The sequence below is a fragment of the Neofelis nebulosa genome, chromosome 2 (genome assembly GCF_028018385.1).
Source record: "Neofelis nebulosa isolate mNeoNeb1 chromosome 2, mNeoNeb1.pri, whole genome shotgun sequence".
NCBI classification, from domain to species: Eukaryota; Metazoa; Chordata; class Mammalia; order Carnivora; family Felidae; genus Neofelis; species Neofelis nebulosa.
This window is the reverse complement of record NC_080783.1, coordinates 7,194,059-7,210,636: the sequence shown is the minus strand read 5'-3', so window position 1 is coordinate 7,210,636 and position 16,578 is coordinate 7,194,059. Positions and strand designations below refer to the sequence as shown.

The following is a 16,578-nucleotide window of genomic DNA, read 5'->3' as shown; positions in this document are numbered from 1 at the left end:
GCTTGACCTGTTTCTCTGTTGGGATTTTTTACTTATCCCAGTTGAAAGAATCCACTCTGAAATAGCTCCTAAGTGCAGTGTTATCTCACATTTCATCCCATTTTTGGCCCCAAGAAGTACTCTGTGAAAAACAAAAAGGTCCATGCTGAAATTAGATCTGAACTACTAATACTTCTTAGAGTTACATTCTACACTAGCTTGTAAGGGCTCTAAGAAGTATTGCAGTAAAGAAATCAGTTGAATCCTGTGTTGCTCAGTATTTCCTAAATTATTTTGACGATGAGACCCTTTTCTGTGTACTTGCAACTTTGTTCTTCAGAATATGTTCTAGAATACATGGCTTTACTCAGTACTTCTGACTAGAGAGCTTATTCCTACAACACCAGGCATTTTGGATTGCTATGGTGATTTGATCTGTGTTCTAGGTTCCCGATTGAATGATTGATTGATTGATAGATAGATAAAGGAGAACTAATGGTACCAGCAGAGACACCAAAGTGTGAGGCCTCATGTGGCCCTTTCTGGGGTTAATCAGTAAATGATGTAGCTAATGTAGAATCCAGGGTAGACTCTCATTATAGTGCTGTGTAACTACTAATACTTCAAATACAAATTATTTTAATGGTTGATATGTCTGTCTCCTAACTCACATACTTACTTTTTACTCTAGATCCTGATTATATCCTTTTTATATTTACTGTTGAAGAACCTTAGCACATAGTCTATTTCTTTTCAAATTATAATGGGATATATTGAGATCCAGAGTTTTTCTCTCTCTTCCTCTCTCTCCCTCCCTCCCTTGCCCCCCCCCCACACCTTTTTTTTTTTTTTTTTTAATTTAGGAAGAAGCTCTGCGACGTCAAAGGGAGCAAGAAATTGCATTAAGGCGACAGCGAGAAGAGGAAGAAAGACAACAGCAAGAAGAAGCTCTTAGGAGACTGGAAGAGAGGAGGAGAGAAGAGGAGGAAAGGCGGAAGCAGGAGGAGTTGTTACGCAAGCAGGTGACACCTGGCTTGCTCTTCTCATTGCTTCTTTGAAGCTAGGGTTTGTGATTAGAAAGTGTTTGGATGTGAAGATGGCCTGTTGACTTAAAATTACCATGAGACCTAACTGACTCTTAACTACTTTTATGATGACTGTTCCACATGTAATTATAAAAGCTGAATGAAATCTCAAAGAACCAAGAAACCCTCAGAATACTGGACAGAAATCTAAAGGCCTTTAAAATACCAGCTGTGAGATCTGCAAGTTCACTGCTTCTGCTTGAGGGTGCTCTGCAGTTTTTTAAAGTGCACTGTTCAGTGCTGCGTGGTATTTTCACAGGCTATGAGCAGTCACCACTATCCAGTCCCAGGCCAGCCAGGCCATTCTGCCTCTGCAGCCAGCCAGAACCCCTAAAGCATTTCCTTTTAATGTTTAAGAACTTTGTTTTTTTTTTTTTAAATTTAGGAGACTATTTTTAGAACAGTATTAGATTTTCAAAAACGTTCGGTTGATAATATGGTTTCTTCTAGTATTATCTTACGTTAGTACGGTACATTTGTCAACAGTAAACCAATGTTGATCCATTATTTTAAACTAAAGTCTATGGTTTTTTCACATTTCCTCAGTTTCCCCCCAATGTTCTTTTTCTGTTCCCAGATCCCAAATCCAAAATAGTACATTTAGTTGTCTCCTTAGCTGCTTCTTCACTGTGACAGTTTTTCAGGCTTTCCTTATTTTTGATGACTTTGACAGTTTTAAGGAATAATTAATGGTCAGTATTAGGTTAACCCTCTATTGGAATTTATCTGACGTTTTTCTCACAATTAAACTGAGGTTATGGGTATTTGTAAAGTAGATCACACAAAGGCAAAGTGCCATTTTCATCATCCTCTATCAAGGGTGCATATTATCAACATGACTAATGACCAGTGATGTAGACCTTGGTCACCTGGCTGCGGCCATGCTTGTTTGTTTTCTCTGCTGTAAAGTTACTCTTGTCCCCACATACTGTACTCTCTGGAAGGAAATTACTATGGGCAATCCACACTTCTGGGTGTAGATTGACGCAAGCTGGAGATAACCTGCTTTTGGCTAAATTCTGGATTGAAACTCTTTGAACAACCTAAATACAATTAGAGGTAGAGAGCCTCAAGGGTAGATTGTGTATTGATTTGTCATTTGGTTTATTCATTTAACAGTTAACATGTTTGGTTGAGGTACTATATGCCGCTTACTGGGCATGTTTCTCTGGTAGAGTGTGAAACTTTTAAAGAAATTGTTTCTGTCCTCAGAAGTTCACAGGCTATGTTGGTGATGATTGTACAAGAAATAAATGCCACAGTTAGGATACATCAGCTGCAACACCAAAGTATTCACCTAAAAATAGTTGTTGTTTTTTTTTTTTTATTATTAAATATAATTTGTTGTCAAATTGGTTTCCATACAACACCCAGTGCTCATCCCAACAGGTGCCCTCCTCAATGCCCATCACCCATTAAAATAGTTTAAACAACAGATCACATGTCAAGTAAGGCAGTTACGACTTGAGTAACTCAGAGGTGTCATTAAGGATCCACGTCCTTTGCAGACTTCTGCTCTGTTTTTTAGGTGGGTTGACTTTTAACTTTAGATGTTTCATGTCCTGATTAGGCATTTTGTATACCATATCCTTGGAAAGCCTGTAAGGGAATGGCCCTTCTCTTGTGCTTCTTTTGTTTCAGAAGAATATCTTCTCTAGAAGCCTTCCAGCAGGCATCCCTTTGGCCTAAATCATATCACATGATTCTAGTTACATTGGAAGCAAAATCTGGCATTTTGGACCTCTGAGGTGACATAGAGGCTCTGTCTATAAGGAAGACGCCTAAAAGGAATGGTTGTTGGATAGGTAGAAATAATTGTTGACACAGGTGGTATAGGAGCAAACAGGAGGACAGGGTATAATTGGAGATCATGAAAAGGTGGGGGAGCAGGGAGGTGTCTCGGTGGTTCAGTTGGTTAAGTGTCTAAGTCTTGATCTCAGCTCAGGTCTTGATCTCAGAGTCGTGAGTTCAAGTCTTGCCTTGGGCTCCACGCTGGACGTGAAGGCTATTTAAAAAAAAAAAAAAGGAAAGAAAAAAGGCAGAGGGGAAGTCTGTCTCCTAAAGACTAGGGAAGTCATTCATAGAGTAGTTGACATCTGCCTTCAGTTTTGGAAAATGAAGGGGAAGGTGCTCTCAGGAAAAACACAGCATTGTAGGCACAGTAAGCAGACTCTGTGGAGGTAGGTGAGGAGCGTTCCAGAGGGCATAGTGGAATGACTTTGAGGAAGGGAAGCAGAAGGAAAATGAGCCAAGGTACAGGACAGAGTGGTAGAGGGAGGGACAATAGGTCAAGGAGAGATGTTCCAAAGGACCTGTGGGACCTCCAGAGGTGTGAATCAGGGATGGAATTTAAATGATCTTGTAAGGTTGCTCTGGTTCCACAACTGGGTGAGGCTTTCCTGGTAATCTGTCCTTGCAAGGTCCTGGTAGGTTTTCAAACTCAGCATCCTGAAAAGCTAACTCTGCCTTAACGGAGGACCAGTTGCCAGGAGCTTTGCTACAGTTGGCAGGTGATCTCTTAGATCAGTACTTACTACAAATGGTCAAAGTGACATTTCTTTTATGACGAAATTAGCAAATAAGTTATAATTTTATCCTGTGAGCATTCTAGGCTTTTGTGGCTGTTGTAAATAGATTTTAAAAGAAATCTTCTGTCTTACATCATCATAAACAAAGTTCCTGATTTTTCTGGTGTATCTATGGCTTTTTGACAAAAGCCTTCGAAAGCGATTCGGACTTTTTTTTTTTTTTTTTTTAAACATCTTATTCTCTCGTATATTTCTTTCTGGGAAGGAGGAGGAGGCTGCAAAATGGGCCCGGGAAGAAGAAGAAGCCCAGCGTCGATTAGAGGAGAACCGGCTGAGAATGGAAGAGGAGGCGGCCCGACTCCGGCACGAAGAGGAGGAGCGGAAGAGGAAGGAGCTGGAGCTGCAGCGGCAGAAGGAGTTGATGCGCCAGAGGCAGCAGCAGCAAGAGGCCCTCCGGAGGCTGCAGCAGCAGCAGCAGCAGCAGCAGCTGGCGCAAATGAAGGTGAAGCCCGGACGCCCACCACACACGCTGCCCGCCGGTGTTCGGAGGTGGATGCCAGCAGCGGCAGGAGCAGTGGCGCAGTGTGCTTTCTTTACTCTGAATGTGACCACTGTGGCTTCCTTTGTTTTTCCCCTAAGTAAGCTTCATGCCCAGTGTGGGGTCTGAACTCGCCACCCCAAGATCAAAAGTCACATGCTCTAGGGGCGCCTTGGTGGCTCGGTTGGTTGAGCGTCTAACTCTTGATTTCGGCTCAGGTCATGATTTCAGGGTCGTAGGATCAAGCCCTATGTCAGGCTCTGTGCTGAGCATGGATACTGCTTAGGATTCTCTTCCCATCTCCTCTCTCCCCCCCCCCCTCCCCCCCCCCTCCCCCTCTCCCTCTCCCTCTCCCTCTTAATAGCAGCCAGCAAGACTTGGTGACATTCTGGAAATGAGGCACAGAGGGAGATCTGGGGAGGCTCCTAGAGAGGAAGCCTTTGGTGACCATAAAGTTGTGGCACGAGTGATGGAGTGAGAGTAATTGGGAGAGAGGGACAGCTTTGTGGCAGGGCCCACATAACTTTACACGGGGTCTGTGGTTAGCAGTGTGGTTTAGTGTGTTCTGTCTTCAGGGCTTCACAGGAGAAAGACATAGGAATGGGACACTCGAATGCAGAGTGGTGAATGTAATGAGAGAGATGGCATCAGGCAGCGGTTCTCAGAGTATGAGCCCCTGGGAATTTGTTAGGAATGCAGATACTCAGGAGACCCACTCCAGAACCTCTTGGGGTGGGATGCAGCAATCTATGTTCAAACAAAGCCTCCAGGAGTTCTGATGCTTACTAAAATGTGAGAGCCACTGTCCACATGGGAAGTTGGGAAAGACTTGCTAGAAAATGATAACTTTTAAACTGAGGTATTAGTGAGGGAAAATTAAAAAAAAAAGAAAAAGAAAAAGCCCAACAGGCAGTTTGGAGAATGGAGGGGGTTTTTGAGCGAGAAGACCTGGGGTGAGCAGAGGAATGAAGTTCAGAAACACTGTGGTACTTCGGGGGGGATTTAGAAAGTGGTTACTGTTGTTGGAGAGTGAGGTATGAGAGAAGCGTGGGCAGGGTCCCGGTCACCGTGGCTTGTATATACTCTATTAGAGAACCAGGACTTAAAGGTGTGTAAAACAGAGTGGGCCACTCGAGTGTTTTCAGCTAGGAAATAGCACCGTCAGATGTGCAGGAGCAAATCTAAATGGAAGATGAATTTGGAAGGAGCAAAACGAGGTCAGCAGAGTGATTGCAAGGGGCTGATGGAGCAGTCCAGAAGGAGAAGGCGGCAATAATGGGATTGGAAAGGAGGAATTGAAGATAGCACTGATGATCGAGTGCTTGCTTTGTGTCAAGCACTGGACGACAGCTTTCCATACGTTACATCATTTCATCTTTACAGCCACGCTTAAAAGCTTAGGTGTGGATACCTGTGTTTTACCAGAGTAAAAATGTTCAGGAGCGAGAGCGGAGCCCTGTATTAGAACCCATATGTCTGTGTCTTCAGGGCCTGGAGGCCACGTCATAGAATATGGTGACTGATAAGAAGGTGGGGCTGAGGGGGAAGAAAAGTCATGGGTAACCTCCAGATCTCTGACTTCTCTGACTGTATCTGTTGCGTGTCTGGCTTTGGCTTGCTATCTTCCAGTATTTTATAGATCAACCTTCTGCACAAAGATAAAGAATTTGAGATTCAGTTATGAGGAATGGCTAAAGGCTCTCCTGAAAAAGGTTTTTTAAAGATGGTTTTATTGAGATACAGCTCACATACCATATAATTAAACCAAAGTATACAATTCAGTAGTTTTAGTATATTCACAGATAAGTGCAACCATTACCACAGTGGACTTTAACATTTTCAATACCACCCTAGGCCCCTCCTCCAAAAATCCTTTGGCGGTCACACCCTACTCCCTATTCTCCCAGCCCAAAGTTACCCCTAACTTACTTTCTCTCTTTATAGGTTTGCTTGTTCTAGACATTTGAAATACATGGAATCATATAATCTACGTTCTTTTGTGACTGACTTCATTCAATTAGCGTAATGGTTTCAAGGTTCACTTACACTGTAGTACGGCTCAGTACTTCATTCCTTTTTATGGTTGAATAATATTCCATTGGTATGGACATCCTGCATTTGTATTCATCAGTTGATGGACATTTGAGAGGTTTCTATCTTTTGGCTGTTGTGAGTATTGCTGCTATAAATCAATATTCACGGGCGAGCTTTTATGTAGTTGTATGTACCTAGGAGTGGAATTGCTGGGTCATAAGAGAACTAGATTTGATGGTTTGTGGAACTACCAGACTATTTTCCAAAGTGGCTGCACCATTTTCCATTACCACCAGCAGTATATGGGGATTCACATATCTCCACATCCTCATTAATCCTTATTATCTGACTTTTTGATTATAGCCATTCTTGTAGGTGTGACATGATATCTCATTGTGGTTTTGGTTTGCATTTCTCTGATGACTAATGATGTCGAGCAATACTGGCCCTGAAAAATGAGTTGAGAAATGTTTCCTCTTCTGTACTCTGGGAGAGTTTGTGAAGAAGTGGTATTACTTCTTGAAATGTTCTGTAGAATTCGGCAGTTAAACCATTTGGCCTAGGGTTTTTTTTGTGGATAGTTGGTTGATTACTAATTCTATATATTTGCTTCTTAACAGGTCTATTTAGCTTGTCTGTTTCTTCTTGAGTAAGTTTTTGGTAGTTTGCATCTTTACAATCTTTTTATTTAAGTTTATTCTGAGAAAGAGAGAAAGACAGTGCAAGTGGGGTGGGGGGTAGGGGTGGGCAGAGAGAGAGAGAGAGAGAGAGAGAGAGAGAGAGGGAAAGAGAGAGAATCCCCAGCAGGCTCTGTGCTGTCAGTGCAGAGCTGGACGTGGGGCTTGAACTCACAAACTGTAAGATCACAACCTGAGCCGAAATCGAGTTGACACTTAATTGACTGAGCCACCTGGGCAGCCCCATAGTTTATAGTTTTATAGGAATCGGTCCTCTTCATCTGGGTTATCTGAGTGGCAGACAGCTGGTGTTGGTATTCCTTTATATCCCTTTTTGTTTCTTTAAGATCAGCAGTGAGGTCCTTCTTTCTTTCCTGATTGTAATAATTTGAGTCTTCTCTCTTTTCTTGGACAGTCGAGCTAAGTTAATTTTGTTGACCTTTTTAAAGAACCAGCCTTTGATTCTACTGACCTGTTCCTATTATATCTGTTTAACTTCTCTAATTTTATTATTTTTTTCTGCTTGCTTTAAGTTTAATTTCCTCTCTTTTTCTAGTATTTTAAGGTGTAGCAGGTTAGTTTATTGATGTGACATCTTCTTGTTCGGATGGTCATTTGCAGTTAGAAATTTCCCTCTAAGTATGGTTTAGGTGCTACCCATAAGTTTTGATTTGTTCTGGGACTCACTGGTTATGTAGAAGTGTTTTGTTTAATTTCTACTGATTTGTGAGTTTCCAGAATTTCTTTTTTGTTACTTATTTCTCATTCATTGTGATCAGAGAACATACTTTATATTATTTTTATTTTTATTTTATTTTACTTTATGTTTGTATTTTAAGTAGGCTCCATACCCAGTGTGGGGCTTGAACTCATGACCCTGAGATCAAGAGTCACTCTACTGACTGAGCCAGCCAGGCACTGCTGTTTTTCCCTTTAAATGAATTATTGAAGTTGATATTATGTCTTAGGTTTTACCTTCATTAGATGTATCCTGGAGATCTTTCTTTGAGAAGAATGTATATTCTACTGTTGCTGGCTCGGGTGTTATATATAGATGTCTTTCAGGTCCAATTGGTTATTATAGTGTCACCTAGTTGCTTGTTGATCTCCACCTAATTGGTCTGTTTTTGAAAGTGGAATATTGAAGTAATGATGTCTTTATTTTTTAAAGGCAGAGGCATCCCTCTTCTATTCTATTCTATTCTATTCTATTCTATTCTATTCTATTCTATTCTATTCTATTCTATGGTTTTTTTTTTTTTTTTTTTTTTAAATTTTTATTTTTGGGACAGAGAGAGACAGAGCATGAACGGGGGAGGGGCAGAGAGAGAGGGAGACACAGAATCGGAAACAGGCTCCAGGCTCCGAGCCATCAGCCCAGAGCCTGACGCGGGGCTCGAACTCACGGACCGCGAGATCGTGACCTGGCTGAAGTCGGACGCTCAACCGACTGCGCCACCCAGGCGCCCCTCTATTCTATGTTTTTAAATAACTCACATGTGTGAGTGAGCAGGGGAGGGCCAGACAGAGAGAGGGAGAGAGAGAATTCCAAGCAAGCTCCACACACAGCTTGGGGGCGGGGCGAGGCGGGGGGTGGGGGGGAGCAGTGCAAGGCTCGATCCCACGACTGAACCAAAATCTAGAGTCGATGCTCAACTGACTGAGCCACCCAGACCCCCTAAGATTTTCTCCTTTTTGGCTTTCAGCATTTTTACCATAGTAATGTCTAATTATGGATCTCTGTGTTTATCTTGTTATAGTTAAGCTTCCTGGATGTATAAATTAATGTTTTTAAATAAATTTCAGCCATGGTTTCTTCAGATATTTTTTCTGCTCCTTTCTCTCCTCTCCTGCTACTTGTATTGTGCACATGTTGGTGTGCTCATTGATGTTTCCCATTTCTCTCAGGCTGTCTTCGTTTCTCTTCGTTCTTTCTTTCAGTCGGTGTTTTGGATTGTGTGATCTCTGTTGATCTGCAAGTTTCATTAATTTCTTTGACAAGTTCAGATATACTTTTAGTTCCTCTAGCGATTTCTCATTTTAGTTACCCGGCTTTCAAACTCCAGGATTTCCTTCTGGTCTGGAAATAATCTTTATCACTTTATTGCTATTCTTTGTTTTGACATTGTCATCATGCCTTCCTTTACCACTTCAGTCAAGGTTTTGTTTAGTTCTCTGAACGTATTTATAAAACTTGGATGTTTTTGTTAAATCTGACATCTGGTCACTTTTGTAGGTGGTTGCCAGCTTCTTTCCTGGCGTATAGGCCATTCTTTCTTGTTGCTTTACAGTTCTCATATTATTTTGTTGGAAACTGGACTTGTTTTTGATAATATGTTGTAGGAACTCTGGTTACTGGTCCTGCAAGCCCCATCATTGTTTTGTGCCTGACTGAATTAATTTAGTGACGTCCCAGTCTCTCACTGCCTCCCCAACAGGGTGGATGGAAATCTGCTTTGTCTATAGCTTTGTCTAACTGTTAACCTCCACTGATTGCTACCTGCATTACTTTCCTGTTCTCAGAAGTGCCCTGGGGCGTAGATTGCTTCACCAACTGATCCAGTGAAATTCAGGCTTCTTTGAAGAGACACTTCCTGAGGTCTATTTTTGAGATTGTTTCTGACCCCAGGAGAACCTCTTTCGGCAATTTCCTTGGTTCCCTGAGACAGAGCAGGGGCCCGCAGTTTAACCTGTGCATCTCCAGTAAATCTACTGATCCCCTCCCGGTTGCCTTTCACCCAGCCTCCACTGTTCTTAAAAGCGCCCTTTGGCTTGGACTTCTCATTCTCCGCAGCCTGTTACGAATAAAGTCAGTTCCTTTAGGAAGAGGTCCGGAACTCTGCATATTCCCATCTGTTCCTCTCACCTCCACCCCAAGGCAAAAGTATGAGTCACAGCTCTGGCGCTGGTGACAGTGGTGTGCTTTTCTAAGTGGCACTCTGCTTAGGAATTGAGCCCTTGGGGGAGGGACAGCGGCCTCGATTTTGCTTGGCTTGGCTCTGCCGGTGGCATGGTAGCCTTTTGAGTCAGGGCAGTGGCACTCAGGACCCTAGTAGCCCTGGTGGCACTGTACTGAAGGGAGTTTCCATTCCACAAGTTGGGGGCTGGGCATAAGAAGCACCCCCCCCCCCCCCCCCCCAGCTGTCCTTGCCGGTGCCTTCGCCTTTGCAGCAGGTAGCTGTAGCCAGGAGGGGACATGCTGGTGTTGTGCTCTTTGTAAGAAGCTAGCCCACCAACTGGCGCTTGACAGGGACAGGGGGCCTGTGTTCTGAGCTACGCTCATCTGGAGTGGCGCTTCTGTCTGGCTGAGCTGGGAGTCAGGAGAGAGTGGACGGATCTTGGTGCAAGTACCGCAGACTCTCAGTTCTTACCGAGTTTTACCAGGTTTTCTTGAAGACCTGTTTCTTCATATTCCTGTATGTTCACTTCCAGAGGCTTTAAGTAATTTTTTGAAAAGCAACTTTCACCCATTTTGCTGGGGAGAGGGTCTGCAGAGCACTTTGTACTATCCTAGCAGAGGTGTAATGGTTATTTTTCAAAATAAAGTACAGTGCTGGAAAGTAAGGTAGCAATATCATGGCAGAAAAAAATAGTAAATTTTCTTACCTCAGTGAAAGATACGAGGCATTCAGGTGATAAAGAATGTGCTGAACTCCCTATTAGTTGTTTCTGATTTGGGAGTGAGTTGTTCTGAAAAGTATGATCGATAAACTGTAGTTCTCTGAGTGGGCAGTACAGGACATTGGTTGAGTTGGAAAATGACCTGAGGCAGTGTTGACGGAGCGATGGGATATCATTTCCTATGCGCAAATAAGACTTAAAGAAAATGATAGGTATCTGCAGACATTTGTCTGTCATGTGAAGAAGACGGCTTTGTTCTCCATTAGTCCACAGAGCAGACCTGTGAGTCAGGAGCATAGAGTACAGTGAAGCGTATTTTGGCACAGCGGTGGGAAGGAACTCGGAGGTGCCGGAAGGGGGAACAGGCCATCTTGTGGAGGGAGAGTGCATCTCTTCCTGTGCTGACTGAGGCTCTGAAGAGGGCTGGGGATTGGTTCCTAGGGTACGCTGGGGTGACACATCTGGGATTTGAGATAGCTTTGGGGGTTACTGGCTGAATGCATCAGAATTCAAAACATATAAATTCTCTGGCCTCACCTTTGGATCTTCTGATTCATCGAACATGGGGCCAGGGCATCTGCATTTTCACAGGCCCTCTCAAATGCTGCTGTTGTGTTTGAGATCTACTGCCTCATTTGATCTTGATAGTGCCTTCCAATATGTCATTTCCTGTGGGTAATACGAGTTCGTTTGTGCTTAATGTTGCCCACCTAGTCCCCAGTCTTTCTCTCTTAGCTTCCCTCCTCACTTCTCCCCCGTTACAGCAGGGGTGTATTTTGAGAGAAATGCCCCTGCTACCTCCTCTATCAGCCCCAGACGTAAACGTTCAGGACCAATGGTATTCTGTAGTGCTGAAGGTACTCCTTCCGAGAGCTGTTTGGCAATATCAGTGACAGCTTAAACTGTGTCCTTACTCCACCAGCTCCAGGTTACAGAGATTTCTGCTATAGAGCCATTCTTCTTTGGGCTTTTTGGGCATTTTGTTTGTATGATTTTTATTAAACATATTTCAAGTCTAGTTAGATTTGGTTTTTGTTATTTTTGTTTGTTTGTTAAGAGCCACAAGATGTCTCAAAATTAAAGTGTGTGTTTTTTGGGCCCAGACAACCAAGAGATTCCCTTAAAATAATCAAGCATTTGAGAACATTAAAGTCTTCTGGACCCAAAAAATATTTACACTCTATTTTAGTCAGTGATTTTAAAGGATAGGAAAAATAGAATTATTTATTAAAAACAGCCTAGTGCTCATGACTAGAAGCTACAGCCTGGTTAACAGTGATTCACTTTTATAAAATACTGATTAAGAACTGTGCCTGACATCTTCTGTGAGCTCCCCACCTCAGCTTTTTCTTCAGAAATCTTGTCTTTCAGCTTTTCACTAAAAGTAGCATATCATGTCCTTCATTGCCCCCTTGGATTAAAAATGTAGTGGTTGTTTTGTTTTACTCCTTACTCGTTATATCTGTATATTGTTGTATATATATATATTAGTGCCAGGTGTAACAAATTTGCAGTCCGAAATGGTAGATAAAAGTGTACCATGTATATTTTAAGTTCTAAAATAATCTGAGGTTTAGAGTAGTGACAAAAGTTTCTTTTTTTTTTTTTAAATTTTTTTTTTTCAACGTTTTTTATTTATTTTTGGGACAGAGAGAGACAGAGCATGAACGGGGGAGGGGCAGAGAGAGAGGGAGACACAGAATCGGAAACAGGCTCCAGGCTCCGAGCCATCAGCCCAGAGCCTGACGCGGGGCTCGAACTCACGGACCGCGAGATCGTGACCTGGCTGAAGTCGGACGCTTAACCGACTGCGCCACCCAGGCGCCCCTTAGTGACAAAAGTTTCAAAAGCAAACTGGGAGAATTCTAATATGCACAAGGATTGCAGGATGGAATTTTGAGTTAAATGTTTAAGTGGAGTTGAAGGAAACATGAATTCCCTGCCTATATATAATGCAGTCTTGCCTCTTTGTTTCCTGTCCACATTTTCTCATGAACTCTTCTGCCTTCCTTTTTGTTAGCTTCCCTCTTCTTCCACGTGGGGCCAGCAGTCCAATACAACAGCATGTCAGTCCCAGGCAACGCTGTCATTGGCTGAAATCCAAAAACTAGAAGAGGAACGAGAACGGCAGCTTCGAGAAGAGGTACGTTTTAAAAGTAAAAGTGCTCTAGTCAGTGTTCCAGAATAGCTGGGGTGCATTGTGGGTGAGTGGTTAGTAAAGATCATGATTATTGTCATAGTTGCCGTGTGTCTGAATTGGATGTTCATCATTAAGCTCTTTAGCTAGTCTAGAATTTGGTGACTCCGGCAACTGTGAAGTTGCTGATGGGAATAACATTAAGATTAGGTAACATGAGGGGCACCTGGGTGGCTCAGTTGGTTAAGCGTCCAACTCTTGATTTTGGCTCAGATCGTGATCTCACAGTTCATGGGATCGAGCTCTCACAGTTCATGGGATCGAGCTCTGAGGCGGGCTCTGCTCTGACAGTGCGGAGCCTGCTTGGGATTCTCTCTCTACACCCCTCCCCTGCTCATGCTCACTTGCTCTCTTAAATAAATAAGCATTTAAAAAAGATTAGGTAATGTGAATGTTCTTGAGGAAGTAGCTCATAAATAAAAGTACATGGAGTTTTCATAATTATGGGTGAGTTTTATATAGATATGTTTCTTACAAATTAGATTTTTAGAATGCAGAATACATCTCTTTAAGGATACTGGGTTTTCTGACTAGCGTAGAAAAATTTAAATATGACAGAAATAAAGTCTCTCTACTTGTGAGTCTATATCCTATAGTTCATCATTAGGATAAGACGGATACAAAAGAGTGAAGTAAAGGGAGGAAAGGGAAGAATACAGTTCTTGACAGAAGAGAAAATGAATAAGAAAATGGTTTGGTTCAGCATGCTATTAGGTACCGTATTAATTCATCCGTTCACCCATCCATTCGTCCGTTTATCCATCACATATTTGCTGACACCTACTCAGTTGTAGGTGAGTTTAGCTGATTCTAAAACAGACAAAATTCTCTGCTTTTATAAAGCTTGCCTTCGGGTTGAAGGGAGATGGAGAAAAATTGGTGGTGGTAGCAATTGAGTGCCTCGTTTTAGGTCATGTGATCTAGGGAGGCCTCTGAAAAGATGGCAGGAGCAGCAGAGTCTTGAAGAAAGTGCTTTTCGTGGATATGACTTGAGGCAGAGCAGTCGTCATTTTTGGATCTGGGGGGCGTGGTTCACTGAAGGCCGTGGGTACACAGAGAAGGGGGAGTTGTCTATACATACTCACCATGTAGAGTGCTTGACCTTATCCAGTAGGTGAAACTTACTTCATCTTAAAAATTACCTTCTTTCCCACCCTCTAAAAAAAGAAGGACCACTTCCTGTAAAATAATTTATTTTCTAAAAAGTTACCAACAAGTAGATGCAGAGCAGAATAGATCTACTCTCTTTAAGACTAGAAACTGTTCCAGTATCTTTGGTCTCTGCTGAATGAAAAAATAATAGTGGTCATCAGAGTTGGAATCCTGGGACTCGTTCATCATTCAGTCAGTCAGAAGTTAATGGTTGCCTTATTTGTGTTTTCATTTGATTAATTCTCTTTGAACTGTTACTTTTTCACACTCTTCAAGAGGTATAAAATGCTACTCAGTAGATATTTCTCATGTAGGTAAACCTAGGATAATTGTATTTCATTCTTTCCTGGAGGTACCCTTTGCATGCCTCCCCCCTCCCCCCCCCCCCATCCTGTTCAAATCTGGGTGCTCTTGGTTTGCTGCACAGCTTGTTCTATTTTCTTTCTCAAATTCTTACCATTTGTATGTTGCCCTCCTGGACTGGTTTTTTTTTCTCATAATTTCTCTCTCATTTTTAACCTGTCTTTTTATCTTTTTTGATGGGAGCATTTCCTTTATCTTCCGTTTCAGTCCTTCTGTTGAGCTGTAATGTATGTGATCTTATTTCAAATTTCCCTGAGTATTTCGTTCTCTAAGTGTTTCTTTTTATAGCCTCTTTTTTTTTTCATTGAATTCACTTCTTACCTTTCTAAAATTACTTACTGATACCTTTTAAAAAAGCTAGCTTGTGCCCATTTTCCCTTGTTTCTGTTTCCACTGAATTTCTTTTTTTTTTCTTTTCTTTTTTTTAATTTGATCTTTGGCTTTCATTTTAGAAGCTTATGTCAAATCGGTCCTGAGCTGTTTATTTATATTTAGGATTAGAGATTCTGGCATACACAAGACTTCGGTGGGCTTTGCCACAGTGATCTCTCGCAGGGCTGTTCTGTTGGGGGAGTCCTCCCGTCTATTTGTATTTTATAGGTGTATCCTTTTGTGCTAGGTCAGCTTCCCCACAGAATAACCTACCAATCTGGCTCAGCCTCTCGAAAGAGGAACTTTTCCGTTTTCTGAGAGCTGCCCACTTACATCGCATTGCAGAGGCAGCTGGGATCTTAACTGCTACTTTTTACAGATTTTCAGGCAGGTTTTCCTCTGTTACCCACACTTTTAATTCCTGAGCTTTCTAGATGAATTAGCCTGTTTCTGAGCTTCATTTACTTAGGTTTCAGTTTACTGGATCTGTTACATTGGGTGTCATTATTTGCTTTTCTTTTTTCTTTCTTTCTTTTTTTAAAGACCTGCGAGTTTTTTTCTTTCCTTTTTTTTTTTTTTTTTTTTTTTTTTAAAGTTTATTTATTTATTTTGAGAGGGAGAGTGCATGCGCACTCATGTCGGGGGGTGGGGAGCAGAGAGAGGGACGGGCAGCCCTGCTTTTCAGCTTGTAAAATCTGTTCCGTTGTTTTTGTCCTTATGGGTTTATGCTTTTTAAAAGCATCTGTATACATATATGTATATGTGCGTACATACATACATATATATACACATATACGTATGTATGTGTATGTATCTGTGTATTTTATTATTTTTTTCCTGTCATTTTGGTAGGGCTTTAGGAAGTTCATATGATTTTCATTTCTATACTTAACCAAAAGTCCTCCTTAATTTTTAAGAAGGAATTCTGCATTTGATCTTTTTGTTCTCCTTTCAGTACCTCTGGTAGCTTACACCTTTATTTGAAGCAAAGTAGTTAACCCTGTCAGGCGCTTAATTTTGTACAGCTGTTATGTATTTGCATTCCATTTACCACACTGGATATTTGTAACTAGTATTCTAAAATCCAGAGTCTTCAGCTAGCTCCTATCTTTGTGCAACAGCAAAGGCGGCAGCAGAGGGAATTGATGAAAGCTCTCCAGCAGCAGCAGCAGCAGCAGCAGCAAAAACTCTCAGGTTGGGGGAATGTCAGCAAACCTGCAGGTACTGCGAAGTCCCTTCTAGAGATACAGCAGGAGGAAGCCAGGCAGATGCAGCAGCAGCAGCAGCAGCAGCAGCCGCCGAACAGAGCCCGGAACAATACGGTGGGTCCGGCTTCCTGAGCACGCGCGGTGCGGACTGGCGTCAGAAGTGACCTTTTCGAACTCTTGTGGACTCTCTGTTTATCTTTTTGGTATTGTTAACCACATCATTTGTCTCTGCTTCCTTAACAGCATTCCAACTTGCACACCAGCATTGGGAATTCTGTTTGGGGCTCTATGAATGCTGGTCCCCCTAATCAGTGGGCGTCTGACCTAGTCAGTAGTATCTGGAGTAATGCAGACACTAAAAACTCCAACATGGGATTCTGGGATGATGCAGTGAAAGAGGTGGGACCTAGGAATCCTACAAATAAAAATAAAAACAACGCCAGTCTCAGGTAGGGCTCAAAATGATCACACCTATGCTCTTCGGAGGGTTGGGGGATGGGGAGGGGCGTGTGTGGAGTGGGGATATTGGGTGGGCGTGACAAGGTAGCTCTTCAGTTTTTGCTTCTTTTCATCCATGTCCAAGCATGGAAGGCTGTAGTCTGGTGACTGCTTTCTTCCCCATGGAAACATATCTGTGTTATGGCTAGGGGCTCTTTGTATTGCTGGGCACTTAGTCCATTGCCTGTCACTTGGTAACCACTTCATAAATATTAGGAGTAGTATATATATAAAGTTTATTTGTTTTGAGAGAGAGAGAAAGTATTAGTCAGTGAGGGGCAAAGAGAGAGAAAGAATCCCAAGCAGGCTCCACACTGTCAGTGAAG

At 42.3% G+C, this 16,578-nt stretch overlaps 1 protein-coding gene across 9 annotated transcripts in view; it reads left to right on the top strand.

Annotated features, from left to right (window-relative positions):
* Window positions 1–16,578, top strand: part of GIGYF2 (GRB10 interacting GYF protein 2) — a 148,782-nt gene that overhangs the window by 119,967 nt on the left and 12,237 nt on the right. For all 9 annotated transcript variants that reach the window (XM_058701027.1, XM_058701018.1, XM_058701011.1 and 6 more), the window contains 5 exons: window positions 843–1,001; window positions 3,858–4,094; window positions 12,483–12,605; window positions 15,668–15,868; window positions 15,998–16,203. In XM_058701027.1, coding sequence (XP_058557010.1) covers window positions 843–1,001; window positions 3,858–4,094; window positions 12,483–12,605; window positions 15,668–15,868; window positions 15,998–16,203 — 926 coding nt within the window. The remainder of the gene's footprint in view (window positions 1–842; window positions 1,002–3,857; window positions 4,095–12,482; window positions 12,606–15,667; window positions 15,869–15,997; window positions 16,204–16,578) is intronic.